The sequence below is a fragment of the Panthera pardus genome, unplaced genomic scaffold (assembly GCF_024362965.1).
Source record: "Panthera pardus isolate Hobbes unplaced genomic scaffold, ASM2436296v1 HiC_scaffold_16, whole genome shotgun sequence".
In the NCBI taxonomy this organism is placed as follows: domain Eukaryota; kingdom Metazoa; phylum Chordata; class Mammalia; order Carnivora; family Felidae; genus Panthera; species Panthera pardus.
This window is the reverse complement of record NW_026526721.1, coordinates 91,717,203-91,738,743: the sequence shown is the minus strand read 5'-3', so window position 1 is coordinate 91,738,743 and position 21,541 is coordinate 91,717,203. Positions and strand designations below refer to the sequence as shown.

The following is a 21,541-nucleotide window of genomic DNA, read 5'->3' as shown; positions in this document are numbered from 1 at the left end:
AAAGTAGGTAAAACTGGCTGTAGAAGCTGAATGATTTCCTGAAGAAGTCATGTAAATTTCCTCGGGTACCCTAGGACGGCTTCGCCTGAATTATCCAAAAGAAGCCTGCACAAAATGAAGACAGTGACTTGATTTAATTGTTACAGGTTTTACATGTGTATCCAAATGTTAGTGAATTGATGATTCAGCAAAAAAAAATTTTTGAGCTCATATTAGTGGTTTCTTAATAGAGTCAAGAATTAAGCAAATTAAGGGGCGCCTGGGTGGCTCAGTCGGTAAACGTCCGACTTCAGCCCAGGTCATGATCTCACGGTTCGTGAGTTCAAGCCCCGCGTCGGGCTCTATGCTGACAGCTCAGAGCCTGGAGCCTGTTTCAGATTCTGTATCTCCCTCTCTCTCTCTGCCCCTCCCCTGCTCCCACTCTGTCTCTTGCTCTCTCAAAAATAAATAAACAGTAAAAAAATTTAAAAAAAAAGAATTAAGCAAATTAAGTAGTTTGGCAAAAATTGGAAAGTAGATAGTGGTTTTGGCAGCAATAAATAATGACCATTGCACTTAATCTGTGTTGTTAACCAGTAAATAAAACTGTAACTTCTATATAGCATCTTTGAAAATAGAAATGCAAAAAATCATAATTGTTGAAGTCTGTTCATTTACTGCTTAAGGTAGCTAAAGAAAAATAAAAAGTTTGAAAACATAATTTTATGAGCCTAACATTTTGTGTGATGTTTTAAAATTGGGACTATTTCAAATAAAGGTTTTGATATAGTAATTTTTAAATTTAAATTAAAAAAAAACTCTATTTTTCAGAAACATAGCATCATTGTTGCATGGACTTCCAATAACATTGAGGGTATTTTTTCCACTAAACAGGGTCATATTAAAGAAACGTAGATTTCTGTGAACTTATAGCTGAGTGTCAATTAACATAGACTTGTTTTCATCTAGGTTTTCTTTTAATGGAATGATTGCTTGCAAGAGTGACTATAAAAGTGTATCACTTAATTTATTGTGTACCCCTTCTCCGTATTTGGAATGACCTTGAAACCATGACCTTGGAATTGAGTAGTCAATGGGTCCCTTCAGTTACATCGTTAATTTCTTCATTTCCAATTTTGGATTTTACCACTTACTACTATTTTTCAGGGATGTTTCTCTGAGCTGATGAAACAACTGGATTATCTCTCTCTCTCGCTCTCTCTTTTTTTCTTCCATTTTCTGGGATGGTGTTTTTCATTCTTTGAGGGTTGTGATAATAGGTATGGTTTGAATTACAAACATAATGCACAGTAATCACTGAAAAGACTCAGAAATCTTTCTCGAAATGTTTAACAATCTTTCCGTATGAAGTGTGCTTACAGTTAATGCCTGCTTTTTTTCTATTTATATTATTGAAATCAACACATGACTTTCAGTCCTTTTTCCCCCTTCCTTTTTCTATGACTCTTATTTTATGCATGACAAAATTCTCTTGCTTACTGCTGTGTTTGGCTGTCTTTTAACTTGAGTGTCCTGTGTTTGTAATGATTGCTTTTTGCATGAGGATTATGAAATGTCATACAAATTAAATGGTTGTGGAAACAAAAAGAAATGTGGGGCTTCACTTGCTTTTTCATTGTGCTGAATATGTCAAGAATGTGACACTTAAAATTACTTTCACCTGGCCTTTGGCTTCCCCTTTGGTGTGCTTCTTTATTTTAGCAAATTAGTATTGTTAAGTATAATAAAACATTTATTAAACATTCACAGTGTTTTAATGCAATTATTATCCTAAAACATGATTCCATTGTAAATAACTCTACTGGACGTGAAATTGCACAAGGGCACAATTCTGTTATATTACTAAATTGCTTATGAAATATAAGGCCTGACTCTGTAACTTCCTTAATAACTAAACACTGACTTCTAATGATAGTAGCTTTCTCTACAGAGTGATGAGATTATCTGTTCATATTTTTGTGCAGGCTGCAAATGTCTTAAATCCACAGCTAATATTTAATTAAAACAAATGGGGAAATATTTGTTTTATGACAAGTAATTTTAAAAAGTCACAGTTACGAAAAATGTATGATATAAAAATGTGTAAAATTCAAGTGTTAACGCTCTTATAAGAAAAAACAGGAGAAAAAAAAGAAAAAAAAACACCATAAAAATGTTCATATCTCTGTTTTCCCTAATGTTATTATATTGTCCCAAATTAAAGATGAGTTTGGCCTACTTTATTGTTGTCACCAATTCAAATTAGAAAAGACACTGAATAAATTAAGTTCTTTCAGCTAAAACTGTTTACTTTTTTATATGCAGTAGATATTTAAAAAAAAATCATTTCCTTTGCTTATGACTTGAGTTTCAAACCATAATGTATTTTTTATGCTGGATATATTCACAAACCAAATCTTCTATAAGATATTTTGGGGAAAGGGATTCTTTTTTTTTTTTTTTCCTTAAACAAAATAGATAATCACTTTGACGTAACCACTTCCCTGCTCTTTTTGGAAATACCCTTGAGAATTTTAGTATTTACATTTATTTTTTCCCCCTCAGTCTTGTTTATTCTTGAATTGTCTTTTTTTTTTTTTCCCTCCATTTCTCCGTTCTCAATCCTAGGTCCCCTTACAAAGAAACAGACAGATGATTTAGGTGATAATGACGGTGCTGAAGATGAAGGTATTTTTTTCCACCAAATCTATTTGCATGACAACGGCCTCAATCACTTTTTCCACCCCTTTCTATTTTTTTACTTCTTGTCTTTTTTTGAAGAGTTGTTTTTAATTCCCGTTTTTGATGTGTTTTGTCTTCTTGCTTGTTGTTACATATAAATATACATTTTTAATTTTTTTTCAAAATGAATGTTAAGTTTTACATTTTGATGCCAACCATTGAAATGTTTTAGAAAGAGGGGCATTTTTTTTTTTGTTTTCTTGAACTGACTTTTGATATGTTTCATACCATGTTTTGACTGAAATTTGTCCATATTCTTTGAACTAACAATCTCTCCCCTGTAGTCTCTTTGTACCCATTTTGCATGTTTTCTAATATATGTAAACATTTTACCCAATATCAAAATGTGTTTCATTTTTACATATGATATTTGTTTAAAAAGAACCCCATACCCAATAAAATGAAGGAAAACTAAAGTGTTTCTTGAGCAATATAATTTAGAAGACAAAAAGACTATTTTCTGTTGATTTGCTTAAATATTATGTAAATAAATTTAATTGTATAGATAAAGGTATTCCACCTATTTAGATAATTTCTAGACCGGCAAATGGAAATGTTCTGATTTTCAAAGTATTGCCAGCTATAAGCAGTAAAATATTTCCTACTTTGCTAATATCAAAATTGTTTTGTCTTTCTAACTTTCTTACGATGTACAATTCTGATATACTCTATAAATGTAAGTACTTGCTGGATTGATTTGACATTTCTCCTTCCAGTGTGTCCCTTTATCTGGTATTAGGTGGAGTGTCCACTGATATTTTCAGTTCACCTTCATTCCAATTAGGACTTTTTTTTTTTTTTTTAATGCTACCCTCGTTACGATTCTCAGAGAAGTGACTAATGTAATCCCAGGCTTAAAAGTAACTCCCAGAACCCTAGAAATTAAATTTCATAAAAATATTAATAATATGGGAGAATGGTTTTTCAAAAGAAAATAAATCCACAAGCAGACCAGCAGAAATACTATCTCCATGAGTTACAACTATGAATGAATGCATCCTTACTAAACAATTTGAATTATTTTCATTGACATATATATTTAATAAACTACCTCATAGTAAAAAATTGAAGGTGAAGTATTGAAAGCTTAAAAATATTATTGTCTTTTAATATTTTTATAACATTCAAGAAATATTTTGATTAAATGAAATTGATGACCTTTGATTAAAAATATGTTTACTATGAACCCCAACAGTGGATTAAAGATTAAACACAAAGCTGTCATTAATATTTGAAATAAATCACTAAAACTGTCCAAGAGTTATCACTTTGAATGCTAAATTGCTAAGAATAAACTTATAATGTCAAAATGCAAATTTTGATTTTTAAAAACACTGTTGGAAATCTGAAGTTTTTAAACATTCAACACATTTATTGACTTTGTTCTCACAGCTAAGAAGCCTGCTTCCACTTAGGGGCTTTGAGATTTGTTGAGAAAATTCTTAACTTTGAAAATTCTTAACTCTTAGACATTTGTTATCTAAAATAATACTTAAATATAAAGGACTTCTTAGTGTGTAGACTTGTAAACTCCAAATTATCTGAAAGTACTTACAAGGTCAGTACACATAGTTTTCCTATTTAAAAAAATATTTTGATTGGTGACTTAATGTACTTCTTTTCTTTTGGTAAAATGTATCAAGTAAGACATTTACATGTTTACAAAAGATACCTCTGAGCCACCATAGTGAGCTAAGCCCTGTCAATGTGAATCTATTTTATAGACCTATTTTGAAGCACATTTAACAGTTTTAAATAGCCATTAAAAATGTACTAAACTCCTGTTTAAATTGGCAGATTAAGTACTGAGCCAGTTAGTCAGTCACAAGAGTTATCAAATCAATAAATATTTTTAAATGCTCAAAAGTGTAGAATGTAAGAGCAGTCAATTCAAGTTGAGTCTATTCCTCTGTGCTGTCGTTTTGGGTAATTGTTTAGAAGACAAGAAAGATAAATCAATTTCTTTTAGGATTAAAAAAAAACTTTGCAGAAAAGTCTGAGCATCTTCTATTCAATTCCTTTTACAGTTACTTTGTAGATGTGAGTGTGAATAAAAATCAAGGCCAACTTTCACATTTAATTTGTTCCAAATGTTAAATCAACATCACTAGACATAAAGCAAACAAATATAAACTACTTGATAAATTATTCCTTTTACTTTAGTCAAAAGTCTAGTTACCCATTCTCCATTACTCCCTGATAACCCAAATCCTTTACTAGATTTCAAGGTTCCTATGACAGCCACTGCATTCAGAGGCTACCAGAGGCATTGACTGGGGTGTGCCCCTCATTCACTTAAACTAACCCAAATCATGCTTCTCAGTGGAGCGTAATTGTTACTTCCTATTCTCCTTTGTGTCTTTACCGTTATTCTTTTGCTAATTTTAGGCCAGACACAATTGTATCACTTTTCATTTGTGTTTTATAATACCTCAAAAAACTACATATTTCATAGACTATTTCCATGGTTCCAAAAAGACTAATCTGAAGTGATAAAAGTGGGTCAAAGCAACACCCGAGATTTCTACCAATTTATTTTGGGAATTTAAGAGATGTTTAAATGTTTTTAATTGTGCTAAGAATACCTTGATATTAATATTTCAGTATTCAAATGCAATTTTATATTCTACATAGAGCCTTTTAAAAATTGCTCTTGTAGATTTTTACACACTTTTAAACTAAGAATTATATTCAGTCAACACTTCTATATTCTTTTGCTGGTTTGGAATGAAGTTGGTAACTGAGGTTGGTAAATTCAGTAAAGAGGGGCACAAAAAATATCTTGAAATATCTTTAAATGTATCAGAGAAAAATTTAATTGCGGCACTACCCCACATTTTAAAAACTTTTAAATGCCAAAACCTCTAAATTATGGGCAATTAAAAACTTCATGAGTTTTTTTTAAGAAAAAGGAAACCGCTAAACTTGTTTAAGGAGTTATGTGACTAATAAATATTCATTAAGACCATTAAGGAGAGTAGTGATTTCAAAACCATGGTTGCCAGGCACAAATAAATCCCCATTAATTGCTCTAGAACTATTGGCACTTGCCACGTTGGCTTAAACTTTTTATCAGAAAGGTAAAATAGTTACTAAAATTTAAAATCGAGATATTTACTCAGATTCCAAGTTTATTAATTTTTTTAACTTGAAACACTTAAATACTTTCTTACCATAAAAAATAACCTTCAGTGTAGTATTTCCCCCTTACCATCCTACTCTTTTCAGAGATTTAGATGTTTGGTAAAGCCTTAAAAAATGCATATAATGGAAAATATAAATATGCGTTATGAACATTGGTCTTTTCACTGGACCTGAACTAGTGCTTAAGGCTTTGAGAGCGGTTTTGATTTTAGTAAAGTCAGTAGCAGCTGTTTAGGCAAAATCAGAAATCTTAGGTGAAATCTACCTTATTTATAAAAAAAAATATTAGACACGTTTTAGAAGGATGACTTAGCTCTAATAAATTCATTAGCAATTACCAAAGGACATCTAATACATTTGCATGAAAGACATAATGGCTCCCCAAAATTTTATTACTAAAAGAATGGCATTAGCAAATAGTATTCAATAGTAAGCTATGTGATATATTAGTCTCACTTATAAAGATTCTGTATGAAAAAAAAACAAAGGAAATATAAATACAATTTAAGCTATTTATATTTATCATTATATTATTATGCTATTTAAACTATTTACGACTTACATTTGCATCAAAAAGACTGTATACTGTGAAGAAAATAAAGTCTAGGGTAGACCTCTGTATACACACTATCATAGAATACCAATTGTTCTGTAATAGAAATATGGCATCTTTCCAAACTATCAGTAATTTTAAGGGATGTTACATACAGTAATATTACTTATTTTATTAATTAATACCCCATATAGAATTAGCTTCAGGATTACTTCAAACAAAAAGAAATACTGTTCAGAACATAGCATTCAAATTTCATGTACCTTTCTGGAAAAGAGCTTAACATATTAAGTTCTTAGACAAGGCTGAAATCTTTGAGAAGTTTGAAAAGACAAAATGGAAATGAGAATGGGCCCAAACTATCAGTAATTCTTTCAAGTCTGATTTTCAAAGAAAAATAAAGAGACACCACTCAAAAGGTTCCTAGGATGTACTGTCATATTTTCAGTGTTTCCTGACAATGTCCACTTCATTCTGTTATTAAGTATAAAATGTGGCATGTCTTCTCAATGTGTGCCTGTATTGTTTTCCAGGTGAACAGAATGGTTCTACCAAGATTTCATTACTGTTCACAGTTGGTGCTTTGTAATTCTATGTAATTTTAATTAAAGAAGAATTCTGAAACAGCCTCCCTCTGTGCTACCTACAAGCATACAATTAGCAGAGTACAGTGTCTGCTGTGAACAGTCAGTTAATGATTTCAGTTTAATAATTTATTATTGCTTCTTCAGTGCCAGCCATACTAGAAAAATAAGCTAAAACTGTATGTAGCAAACAGGCATTTAAAAATGGAGGATAGTTTAAAAATTTCCAAAGGATTATTTTCTCTGTGTAAGCCTAACATCTCCACAAGCCCTCAAATCTTTACAAATGAGTGAATACCATTTTCCCTCCCAAGGATTTAAGGCGAAAATAAATTTAGATTTTTCTTCGAAATGAACTGTGTCTAGTGGATAGTTTCTATGTCAAAGTATCCTCCTCTACCACTTAAAAGTAAGACATTCTTCTCAAGTACGCCCTTGGGAGTGGTGGGCTTATGGTAAATTCATATGCTAGTATTAAGTCAAATTTAAAATAGTCTTTTTAAAAAGTCTCTAAATTCTGCAATGAGCTTATTTCCCCAATTTGAAAATCTGGACAAACGAGTTGAGTTGCAATTCCTGATCCTAAAAGGAATTTTTCATTTAAGAAAATCACTTTGTTATTACAGTAGAAAAATGGGCACATTTATATTAGTCATCCTTTTCACAGGAAATGTAAAGCAGCACCTAAATAATCATCAGATTTTTCAATGAGTTGGTATTATATTAGCCATTCTGAAAGCAGAAACCTCACTTGTAAAGATAAGAAATTTAAGTTTGACCAAAAAATGTCAAAAGCAAAGGAACAAAACTATAATTTTAAATGACACTTCTAATATTGGCATTAACAAGAAGATAATACACTTGATCTAATTTTGTTTCAATTGTAAGTAGAAGAGATAATGAGCTATTATAGAATAGTAACGTTTTATATATGTATGTATGTATGTGAATGTTCATAATCATATACATACATATATAATATTTCAATATATAATAGTTAACACCGTGTGTGCCAATACAAAGGTAAGCATGTATTTCTCTAGAGATTAGGGCATTTTTAATATCTATTAAAAGTATCTTATGGTTCCCTTATATATCATTTCTAGATCCTTACTGAAAACTACAAAATTTGGGGACAGTATCTTAGAAAAGCAAACACAGTTGATTAAAACCCAGAGCTGTAGAAATCATTTTAACATCATCTTAAATTTTGCACTTGACAACTGGACTTAGGTATATTCTGTTTCATGTCTACAAGACAAAATCAGAGAGCCAAAGTGGGATTAAGAAGAGTACAATATTACACAAAGAGGTGAAAAGTATAATTTAGTCTGTTTTCTTCTTCCAAAGGGTAGAGTAGGTGAATTGGGCGGATAACACAGACTTAACTAAAAAATATCATTTAAGTGACAGTCCCCTAAGTGCAACAACAAAAATACAGATGTTATTACCCAAACATTCATTTGCCAGTTAATACTTGAGTCGTGAAATGAAACTTCCTGCAACCTATAACACAGTGTTATAATTATGTTCACAAGTTAGAGCATAAATTATTCAATATAATCATTATGCATTTAATAAAATCCTTATAGTAAATAAGAAATGAAAAAACAGAGTGTTTTATTCACAATAGCAGTGCTAACATTGTCCTTAGTATATGGCTCATAAATTCCATATGAGGTCCAGAACATTAAAAAAAAATAGTTCTAAGAACTATTATCATTCTTTCTTTTTGTTCTACTGTCACTTTAGAAATCAATCAAAAGCACCTATTTTCAATTTGTCCAAGTTTTGAAATTCAGATTATAATTTTTAACGGAATCTTATCAGAAAACAGTGGATATCTATTGCTCTCCTTTACAATAGCTCATTATATGAGTTGCTGAAGAAACACTTTAACAAAACAGCAATTTAAATAACTATATTAAAATCATACTCTTTCGTCCCTAAAATGGAAAATTTATTCTCTGCTTCATGATGTGTGTTTTTTGAGGATAAGAACAATTGCCAACCATTTGTTTTTCAGATATTCGGGACAGTGGGGGTCCCAAACCAGTGATGGTGTATATCCATGGAGGCTCATATATGGAAGGTACTGGAAATTTATATGATGGGAGTGTCTTGGCAAGTTATGGCAATGTGATCGTCATCACAGTCAACTATCGACTTGGGGTACTTGGTAAGAAGTCTCTTCTTTTCTTTTCGCCATTAATCCATGAAGTATGTGATAGTTTTGCTCTTGACTCATTTTGTTTTGCTTTGCTTTGTTTCACTCATTGTTCTATGCTTGTTGATTTTGTTTGAACCAAATTTTTTGATATTTTTAATAAATTCTATAAGTATGTTCATAAATTACGTGATGAAAGACAGGGTTGATTTTAAAATTTGAAAGTAAAAGGTACTGAAATTATTCACATTGTTGAGTAATGTATTTCCTGGTTTCACTTTACAGAACTGTGAAAGGCAACAACATCAGGGCCTTTCTAAAGAAAAATTAGTCCCTGGACAAATTTTCCCTTCTACTTTTCTTTTTTACAATGCCATAAAATTGTCTGAAATTTGACATGAGCTTAGAAACAAGTTTATAGTCTCTGAGAATATGTGGATGGACTGGCTTTGGGGAATGATTGTCATTGTGGTATAGGTTTGGGTTTTTAAAAAGCTGGTCAGATAAGAATTAAAAATATTTGTCTCAATGCATTTATATTGAAATATTTGATTTGGAAAAGATGTGTTGATATCATAAAGTGATAAAGAGTTCAAGTCAATTATTTATATATATATATATACATATATATATGTATATACATATATATATATGTATATACATATATATATATGTAAAACAAAATCAAATTGGAGATTCTTGGTTTGAAGAAAATATAGGGAAATACTATTTTCAAAATAACTTATCAAGCACTCTGAAATACTGTTTTATGTAATAACAAACCATTATTAAAAGATAAACCTGATATTCTACTTGTGTAAGTATATTTTCATAGTATTGCCACAATCTGAGGAGTGAAATTACTTTATCATTTAATAAAACACCTTTATTGTGGTATATTAGTTAAGAGTATTTGCTAAAAGAGTACAATTGATCACAAAAGATTTTATCTTTTTAATATTAATTGTTCTTAAAGTCTTATACTATACATTTTTTAAATGTATATAATTTATACTGTTATTTGCACAAAAAGAAGGACCTCACTCTCATTCTTTAAAAGATTTTGAAAAAGCAATTTAAGTTAGGTTTTCTTTTATAATAATTGTTCATATCATATATTTTGGCCATTGAGAATCAGTTTTGTCTTCCTCTTCAGTGTTAGTTACTTCTATGTAATCATAAGCCTATGTTCATGCCAATCTCAAAATATAAAAAAAGAATAATTTTTTTTAATAGATTTTACATGTCTTGGGGAAGGAGATATTTTAGCCCTGCAAAGTGAAATCTTGATCTCTTTCTGGTTTTCTATTTTGAATTTGGAGTATGGTGGACAATAGATATAACGTGGCAAACTTAGGTATAAAATATTTCTGTAACATTTTTCAAATACACATTAGTTTCCCATAGTGTCTAATCAGGCATTGCTTCGGATGTTCTAATAATTTCAGTGAGCAGGAATGTGTGTTTTCCCACCAATGAAACTGTATATTAGAAAGATATATAAAGAGCTGTTCATAATCATCTTCTTAACTTTAAATATCCTATTGTTGTCATTTGTTTTTTATGCAAGACTTTAATGCAAGAATTTTTAACATTTTAATACATTTAATTTTAATTATTTAATACATTAATTAATAAATTTTAATATATTTAACTTTAAGTATTATTTATACCTCAGTTGTTTATATTCTCAAGTTTCTTATGAATTTTTCAAATTGAAAATCCTGAAGCAGTCAACAGTTTGCCAGTTGAAAATTTAAAATTAAATGCCGAATTGTGACAGCAATGTTTTCAAGAACTTCACCATGCACTTAATCATATATATTTATTTTATTAAAAAAAATCTTTTGGCCACACTTTATGTTGCCTCACTTTGTTTAGTTGTACACACATAAAGTAAGATTTCATAAAACAAGCTGTTATGTTACTAAATCTTTGCCTGTTTTTTTTAATGTATTCAGAATTGATGAGGACTTGATTTTGGTCCAATTTGAATCCGGTATTTGTGCTCATATCCTATCTCTGAACGCCATGCTCTGAATGATTGAAATGCAGGACAGTAGACTAACCAGCTAAAAAATGAAGAAATTGCTTGGTCTGTGAAATGGCAAACAGAGTTGGTGTTGATGATGGATAATTTTCTCAGTGCTAAATATTTGTTCTGCTGTACTTCAGTTTAGGGTTTAACTTTCAGTTGGCTCCTTTGTTGCTCACTAATAATCAACATTAAGAATCAGGTGTCCTTTCTAGACCTCTCAACATGATAAAGCACAAAACTCTGTTGGTGAACAATTTTAAATGCCTTTTGGGACACTAGTTCTGGAACAGGTATATTCTGGTCACTTTGTTCCTAAAATATGTATTGGGCTTTGTGAAAATATATTTAAGTGAATTAGTTCATGAAAAATAAATTATTGAAACATTCATTTCAGTACACTTAGCATGTGTAGTATACTACAACCAGATCAACAGCTCATCTGACAGGTGATCTACAACAATAAAGATTATAGGGTTTTGTTGTTAATAATTCGTCTAATAGTAACAAGGTAAGCCAAGGTTTCTTGGGTATGGGATCCAAAATTATTGCTGTTTGCATTTGGGAGTGTTGGAAATTAAGTAGAAGATAAGATTTGGTTCCACATTAGAGGAAATCTTGATCTGTGTTTTGGTTTGGATGCTTTGGTATGAAGAATATGAATTTTGGGGTTCAGTGTACAATTTAGCTAATTACAAGACTATTGCTCTCAGAAGACTTGCAGAAAAAAATCAAGATGTCTGAAACAGGTAATGTAATTAGTGTTGATTGATTTTGCCATCCCAGAGGAGAAATATTACAGGTTTTATTTGTTTGTTTGTTTGTTTTAGCAATAACTAAAAATGTGATAATGTTTTGGTAATAAAATTCATACAGCTATCTAGAGGCAAGGTTCCAGTTTAAAGCATTTCATGTTGAAAATAAGATTTTGTTCACTGCAAAATAAAGTGGCATAGAAGAAAAAAAGATCTCCTATTGTAGCATTGTTCTAACGAAGCTAGGAACAAGTGGGAGTTAGTTTATCAACCGAGACCGTTTTGGGGTTTCCTTTAGAGTGGTAACATAGACTATCACTATTATGATCATAAGAAACACTGCTAATAAGTTTGAAAAAAAGGGAAGGGGGGGAAAGGTTGAAAAAAAGATCAGGGCTCTGCCTGCTAATCTCACTTCCCCTGTTTTGTCTTCGAGCTCTCTGCAACCCTATCTCTTCAGTCTCACCCGTCCAGTGAACATTTAGACTTTCTTTCACTTCTGGTTGTACACATTCTTTGTCCTTAGCCAGCTTTAACTCATCATCCTCTGTTATTTAGTACATTGTTGCATAGTTTTTTAAAATACATTTAAAATCATTGTTAATGGACTTATTTTTAATATTATAGTGTATAGTTAATAAAAGTACCATAATGGAAATTTAGGGAGAAGTGTTTTGATCATATGTCCTTAAAAGCCTTAGAGGGGGAAATAATATTAAATATTATGGTTCTAAATAAGATAAACATATGTACTTATGAACAAGAACTGGAAGGAAATATGAAATAAATCTCACACAATTAGGATGGGGTATTGTGCAATTAACACTTGAAAATAGAAACTATCTAAATGATATATTTTCAAATCTCAAAAATAAAAAACATATCAACTAAATTAGTGTTAAAAATGTGTTTCAACTGCCTCTTTAAATTTAGAGTGAATTTAAGAGTTATTTTTAGAGAAAATGAAAAAGTTTTATACCATTGTTAGGATCTAATTTAGGCAAACACAATTTTTATCTGATGGAAATTTAATGTAACTTGGATCTTTATATGGATATTTTGGAGGCAATTATGTGTTCATAATTCTAACCTATATGATTTAGATTAGAAAACAATTGTTTTAAAGATTTTGGAAGTACCGATATCTATCTGAAATTTGGCAAGTTTTAGCAGTCTAATGTCTGGTGAAAAAGTTTGAAGTGTACATACTTGTATTTGAAGAATTACACTTAGCTTACTTTTTAATGCAATGTAAACTTAGCAATTACACTTAGCAATCACACAATAATATAATGCAATTACACTTAGCTTACTTTATAATGCAGGGCTAAATCATTTAAAACACAAGTTTTTTTTTAACTTTACTGCATATCAACTTTAATGAACACCTGAATTAATTTTTATTCTATTAGAAATGGCTAATGAAATTTGTTGATTCTTATAACTATATTCTCTACCTTATGATAATACTTCAAGTATTATTAGACAAGTGAAAGAACTATAACTTTAACTATAACTTTGGTGGTGCTCAATTATCAAATATATAGTACTTGCTCCAATAACATACATCTTCTATGAGGGATAAAAAGTAAGAACAATATAGTACTTATCTTTAGACAGTTTCAATCTAATAGAGGGGAGAAATAAACATTCACTAGAGAACAATAATCGACATTCTGTTTCGTATTTATAATAATATTTTTATAATTATAATTTTAAAAAGCAAAGAATATCACATGGATCCCTATGGATGCAGTGATTGAGATTCATATTTGAATCTGAGCAGTGTAGCAGCAAAGAAATTTGGTAAAGTCTAAGTTATGCTTATGATTTAAAAAGAAAAGCATGTTGGGGTGCCTGGTTGGCTCAGTCCATTGGGTGACAGACTGCGGCTCAGGTCATGATGTCCCAGTTTGTGGGTTCAAGCCCCACATTGGGCTTTGTGCTGGCAGCTCAGAGCCTGGAACCTGCTTTGGATTCTGTGTCTCCCTCTCTCTGCACCCCGCCCCCTGCTCGTGCTCTCTCTCTCTCTCAAAAATAAATAAACATTAAAGGAAAAAAATTTAAAAAGAGAAAAGCATATTAATTTCTGAAGAGGCACAATGTTTTGTCATTATTCTTGGTTTTTGTTTGTCTTTTTATTTTTATTTTTTTTGCGTTGTTTTTATTTCTGTTTGGCTATAAATCCTAAAACAGACAAATAAAAATCTTTACATGTGACCTTATATTTGAGATCAATGTATAATAAAATATAAGATTTTATAAGATGATCCAAATATTTTCTTGGAAGGTAGAAGAGAGAGTCAGGCTGTCCTTGAAGAGTCAAAAATTCTTCATAAGATTGATTTTATTTGAGTAAGATCATGAAAAGTAGATCATGTCTGGGATTAACTGAAGGGAAGAGAAAAGGTCTTTCTTTCAGTTTTTCTTGATTAATACTCTTTCTACTTCAAAAACGTGGAGATAATTTGTGACAAAAACACAGATGTAAATAGGCTGCTAAAATCATATAGGAATACATATGCTTTAGAGAAAAGATACAGAAACTTAGGTCATGAATCTGTATTAGAGTTGAAGATAAAATGTATATCTTAATTTTTCAGAAGGAAAGTAAAAAGGATAATGGATTGTATTTCATAATTGTTATAATCAGATAAAGAAAACATACTTATTAATAAAAAATACACGGCTTTTTCTTACACTATACTCTAGCAAAATTTATCATATAGCTTGTTTATATTTGGAACCCTGAACAATATTGGAATCCTGTGATAGTTTTGATGTCCTTAAAAGATACAGATATAGTCTCAGTATATGATTATTTATATTAACGCTCTATAAAAGCCAGGACATAATAATAAATGTCCACAATTTCTACAGTGTCATAAAAAGACCTAATCAAATGCAATTCAAGTAAGATATTTGGTGATTTCACTCATAATAGGATAGAGCTAAAAACCAATTGACAGCTTGGACAGTTAACTTGGTCCACAGATTTCTTTTCTCAAATATCTATATCAACTCAGTTTTAATAAGGATGAGATGGCAATCAATTTTAGATTGAATGCTAAAATGAGCTACTGGAGTAGAGATATTGTTTGTCCTTTGGAATAAAGAGACATAAGACAGATAATGTCACAGGAGAAGCTTCACTATTTGTTCACTATTTTTATTCAACCTACTTCCTCCAAAATGATTTCAGGTGGCTTGAGATAAAAACAATTATTTAGTTATGCCAACAATTTGGAAGTAGCCTGAAAGTAAGCATGTCGGTTAGTGTGAGTGTTAGTCAAAAGAAGTTTGTTTTCTTTAAAATTGTGTTTTTGAAGCAGTCATGTAGTGTAACTAATTAATTCATTCATTATAAATTGAGTAATATTATGTATCAGACATTCTACTAGTTATTGAGAATAATGTGAAAACCATGATAGATGTAATCCCTGCTATCCAGTAGATTACTAGCCATTAGGCAAGATAGAAAATAAATGAATAATTATACAAATGATATCTTTTACATAGATGATGATTTAGTGCGAAGTCAACTTTCTTTACAATTATCTAGATGATATGTACTAGAGAAATGGCAAGTGTTAATCTATTCTAGAAAGTCAGAAAATGTTTCTCAAAGGAGGTGACATTCAAGTTTCCATTTCTTATATTCTACTGAGAAAGCCCTCGTCAAGATTCCCAAGCACCTCCACTTTGTTAATTCCATTGGCCACTTCTCTGTTCTTGTCTTACCTGATCTCTCCATTGCATTGGAGACAGTTAACTAGTCCCTTCTTAGTATGCTGTTTCTTGGCATCACCCCAGGGTTACTTCCTATCTCACTATCTGCTCCTTCTCAGTCTCCTTCCCTATCTCTTTCTTACCCTGATCTCTAAATGTTGAAATACCATTATGCAGAATTGTTGGCTCCCTTCCTTTTCCTCTCTACAATGTCTCCCTAGGGAACCTCATGCATGGCTCTGAATACCATCTCTATGGAAGAGACTTCCAAAACTGTATCTTCAGGACTGCCTATTCCTTAAAACTTCACAGTTACATACTTTTGCCTATTAACATCTCCATGGAGATATCTAATGAATATTTCAACCTTCATGGCTAAAATATGTTGATTTTCTCATGAGTGTATTTCATTGTCTTCCACAATTATTATAATAATTGCAACAATAGCAATAGTAGCCACACTCATTGAGGACTTATTATATTCCAAAAGCTATTTTAAGCAGTTTACATTAATTGCATTATTAAATTTCCACAATAACCCTGTGAGGTAGGGTTGTTATTTTCCCAATTTTATGAGTGTAGAAACAAATGAATAGAGAGGTTAAGTGTGTTATTTATAGTCAGACAGGTCAAATGGCATTAAGTGGTGGAGCCAGGCTTCTAACCCAGGCAGTCTTCTCTTCAACACCGTACTGATGGCATTAGCACTGCCATCCGTCTGGATAATCAAGTGAAACTCTATAGATTTTCCCTGATTTGTCTCTCCTTTATGCTCAACATCCAATTCATCAGCTTCTCTTGCTGAATTATTCCATGCATCCTGGATCTATCTTCTTCTTTCGCTTTCCCCCTTTACCAAACTAAGTCTCCTTGAAACTCTTATATTATTTTCTTCTTTCATTTTTGCTCCATACCTATAATCCATTCTCCATACAGCAAAACCAGATTATCTTTTTACAACATAAAGTGTACCAGCTCACTTTTCTGCTTACCACCCTCTAGTGGCTTTCCATTATTCACTTAGAATAAAATTCAAACTCCTTCCCTGACCTGACAAAACCTTTCATAAATCTGTGTCATGTATCTGTATCTCTTAGTGTTTGTACCTCTTGTACCTATATCTTAGTTCATCTCAAAATGCTGCTCCTCTCATTTCCAGTCATCTTTTTTCCTGTTTGTTTGTTGGTTTGTTTGTTTGTTTTGAGGGGGGAGAGGGCAGAGAGAGAGAGAGATAGAATTCCAAGCAGGATCCCCTGATATGGGGCTTAAAGTCACAGACTGTGAGATCATGACTTGAGCTGAGGTCAAGAGTCCAATGCTCAGTGGACTGAGCCACCCAGGTGCCCCCATCTTTTGTTCTTTATATACCCCAAATTCATTCCCGTTTTAGATATTTTATACTTGCTGTTCCCTCTCCCTATACCTGTGTGGGACTTGTTCCTGCTCTTCTGATCTTGGTTTGAATGTTTCTCCTTAGAGAGACCATCCATGTGCAGTCAATCTAACAAGAGCCACCATATCACAAGTAATCTTTTTAAAATTCTTTGCGTTACAATGATCATACCTGATTAGCTCCTATTTATATTTGGATTGTTTGTTTTATTGTTGTCTGGTGGTCTCTAATCTGAAATAGTCCCTGACATAATGAATTTGCTGAGAAAATATTTGTTGAATGAATTTATGTGAATCTGAAGAATCAATAGGTGTTAATCCAACGTGGTCCTTGACTGGAGGGTGAGGCTGAGCTTCAGGCAGTGAGGAAAATCTGGGTGAAAGCTGGAAGAAGAGAGAATTTTGGCATGTTAAAAGGACTGAGCAAACCCAGCTGGAATGTTTGGAGTACAGAGCAGTTGGTGTCAGGTAAGGTTGAAAACAGGCAGTGGACTATGCAGCATCTCTTTAAAGATGTAGGACTTCTAAGAACAATGAGAAACAATAATGGGGCCTTGAGCAGATAAATGACATGATTAGATTTGAATTTCGAAAAGTGTGTTGAGCAGGCCTAGACTTTGATCAAAGTTGACAATCTGCTACGGATACAAAGAACACGGCTTGCGCCTCATTAAAGTGAGATGCTTGGTAAAGTCAGTGAATAAGGCAAATATTTAGCTCATAGAAAATTGAGGGACCAGCCAAGCCTTGGCTGACTCAGGTGAGTATGGAAATCTGTCTTTTACACAAAAAGCAACATAAACATTTTGCCAATAATGGAATGAACGATAATGGAATGAATCAAGCCAGCATGTTCCATTTTTACCACAACTGCTTATTTAAATGACTAATTTTGGTTCTAATTTTCTTACATCTTTTAATAATGGAATGAATCAAACCAGTGTTATGGAGAGATCTTTTGAATTCCTGTTTTGAAGGAGTGTGAATCAATATGATCTGTATTATTCCAGAGACTGGCCAATATAAGAAACTGTAATAAATTACTATATTATGATGTTTCCTTATTTAAGCTCTTAGCTTCCTAAAAAGGAATTTTTTTTTTTTATTAATCCTGGGAGGAAGTTGGTAGTATGTGATTTATGATTTTCTTGAGACATTAAGATCAGTCATTTGGAATAAGACCTAAGAACACAGAATAAAAATTTCCCCCATTCCTACTCAAGGTGTTCTTCTGGGTCCAGAATTGGACAACCATTTTCAAGTACTCAAAAGACTTCAACTAACAAACCATAAGCAAAAAGGTACTTAGTTTCCTTTTCAGAGCAGAAGTCATCATCTTAACTCAGTCATTCATTTATTCACTCATTAATTCACAAGTATTTGATAAGTGCCCACTACAGGTTCCCAGCAGTTGGGGTGGTCAGTGTTCACAATACAAAAAAATATATATAAAATAATATATATATCAGACATCAGACTCAATCCTTCCTCTCTGGATTTCAAAGTATGTAAGGCAGATCGACATGAAACAAACCAACAAAGCTATTCGTACAAATTTTGGTAAGTTGTGTTTTCAAAAAGATGAGGATGTCAAGAAAAAGAATATTTGTGGAAGTGAAATGTAGAATGAGGGCTTCAGGAAACATTATGTTTTGTTTTGTTTTGTTTTGTTTTTTGTTACCTCTCATGCTAGCTTAGTTGTGGTTTTTTTTTGTTTGTTTGTTTTTTCCCCTCATGCATTTACAAAGTGAAGTATTAAATGACAGATAAAATATTTTGAAATAGTTTTAAAAGATGTAAGATGTATTTAGAAGCTAAATAAGCATTTAAACAAGCAGCTGTGGTAAAAATGCAAAAATCCAAACAAACAAACAGACCACCCACAAACAACCAGGCAAAATTCTCTATTTGAATGTAATGAGCAAAATTGGTCTGTGAAATACAATAAACAGGGAAAGGATCCCGGGGGGGGGGGAGTGACCAGCCCTTAACTATTGGGTCTATGGAATGAGAGTATAATCATAGGAATTTTCACAGACAATTGAAGGTTTTCTCCCTCACCTGTCCTATTGTGACTAAAAAAGCCATGCAGTGTGTAAGTTAGTCACATTAATGATTTTTTAAATGGAAATATAAATATCTTCTTCACCCAGTGTCAAGTTTTTCCTCTTTGTTCCAAACAAAGTGATGGCTCGGATTTTGCTTTTTAGTTTAGCTTGCTTTCAAATGATCCTTTCCCACCTCTGATGATCCCTCAGTAAGAAACTAAGGCCTTACTCCCCGTACCTTCCCATGATCTAGTGCCATGGTCCTTGGTATTTCATCCACTTTCAATACTTTGCCTTAAAAATATACTGCAATTTCATCTGCCAGAACACCTTGTAATGTCTTTCTCTTTCTAAAGTTCTTCCTTGAATAATTTACTCCATGAACACTTGGATATTGTTCCCTTTTCCTTTGTCTTTCTATTTTTAATTGGCATAGTTCATTTTAAAAAATACCTTCTATTTGTCTCCTTTTTTCTATTTCTGTTGCTACTAACTACTCACCTTAGGTTACCAGGTTGTCCGGCTGACTTAAAGCCTCCAGACCCAAACTTACATGCCAAATTACCTTAAAAATACCTTAAATTAAAAGAAATAACTTTATTCGTTTCAAGAGAGATAGAGAAAGTGAGCAGGGGAGGGGCAGAGAGAGGGAGAGAGAGATTTCCAAGCAGGTCCCTGCTGACAGTGTCATTGCGGGGCAAGAACTCACAAAACACAAGATCATGACCTGTGCTGAAACCAAGATGCTTAACCAACTGAGCCACCCAGGCACCTCACCTTAAATAATCCTTAAAAATATAACAGAATACCAGTTTTATTTAGTTTTTCTCTGCTCTGTATTTCTAAATATTTCTCACTAACTCTGGAATCCATTCCAGATTTTTCCTTCCATTTTAGGGTTGTTAAAGTGTGTTGCTTCTCTTCTTAGCAAACTTTATCTTCTATTAGTTTCTGGAAAGTCCCTTACACTCAAGCCAGGCTAGCCTCCTCACTGCATACCAGGACCATTTCCAATTGCTTACTTGCCAAATATAGTCATCTTGCTCAATCTACACAGCCTGGCTATCACCCTACCTTCTACAAAATTATCTCAGGCCAGACTGATTTATCTCTTCTGTCTGCTTCCATAGCTTAGGCAGCCTACCCTTCATTTTGGCATGCATAAAACCAACTCCCCTTGTTACTTTGTGTATATTAACTGCTCAATATAGTAGATGCCTTGCATCCCAAACTAGAAAATACATACAAAATAAATAGAAATCTGGTTTTCCAATATCCTCAAGACTTGCAGGGTGTTCTGCATACATAATCCAAAAATCAATAAGCATGCAAATTAATTCACTTTGTCCTATTATTATGATATGCGTGTCTTAGGATAGAGAACAGATAGAATGAGTGGCTGATAGTGGAGGATGTGGGTAGTAAAGACTACTAACCATGTGCATGCCAGGTCTCATGTCTTGTCCCACATAAATGAGGTGAGGTCTTGTTGATGGTAGCAATACTTTGCTCCCAATTGCAGTAGTATGAAAAGCCCCTGGATCCTCTGGAAAAATGCCCTGGGTACTGGAACTGTAATGCATGACAACAGTAATTTATTTAAAAAAATTTTTAAATGTTTTATTTATTTTTGAGACAGGGAGAGACAGAGCATGAACAGGGGAGGGTCAGAGAGAGGGAGACACAGAATCTGAAACAGGCTCCAGGCTCTGAGCTGTCAGCACAGAGCCCAACGCGGGGCTCGAAACCACGGACCTTGAGATCATGACCTGAGCTGAAGTAGGCCGCTTAACCGACTGAGCCACCCAGGCGCCCCAACAGTAATTTATTTTAAACTGAGTAGTGATTTCTGAATTTATCATACCTTTACAATCTGCATTAATTGTTTCCTGCATAACATATAGTGAGTGAGAAGGTTGGTGTTCATGAGAATTAGATTAAACATAAAAAGAGTGATGAAACACAACTCTTCGAATTAAAATATATACAATATTAAAGAAAGGATAACTATTGACTTTATGTATGTAATGGCCTGTGAAATTTATGTTTTTAAACCCAGTTTAAGGTTGTTCTTTTGTAAAAACAATATTATAATTTCTTTGCCTTTTGATACTTCAGCTGTTTTGAGTTTAATTACAGGTTTTCAATTATTGCCACAAACAGAGGTTGGGGTGAGAGATCTTAAACTATTGATTACTCACACACCCACCCATTTTATCTAACAGAACAGTGAAGACAATACATTTAATTTTTTTTTAAGAAAAATTTCTAAATACTGGGCAAGTTGTATTACTCAACTGATTTATGTATCAACAAAGTCACCATTTAGAAACCTTTCTGAAGAGCTGAGGCATAATCTTGAGACGAGACATATCCAAGGGAAATACTAATTTCTGTTCTGGTGTTTGTTAGC

The 21,541-nt window shown here is 32.4% G+C and overlaps 1 protein-coding gene across 10 annotated transcripts in view; it reads left to right on the top strand.

Annotated features, from left to right (window-relative positions):
- NLGN1 (neuroligin 1) overlaps nt 1-21,541 on the top strand; it is an 827,042-nt gene that overhangs the window by 364,710 nt on the left and 440,791 nt on the right. For 7 of the 10 annotated variants that reach the window (XM_019463200.2, XM_019463199.2, XM_019463198.2 and 4 more), the window contains 2 exons: nt 2,608-2,667; nt 9,029-9,181. In XM_019463200.2, the coding sequence (XP_019318745.2) occupies nt 2,608-2,667; nt 9,029-9,181 (213 nt within the window). The remainder of the gene's footprint in view (nt 1-2,607; nt 2,668-9,028; nt 9,182-21,541) is intronic. The other 3 variants (XM_019463206.2, XM_019463203.2, XM_019463205.2) reach the window with 1 other exon arrangement.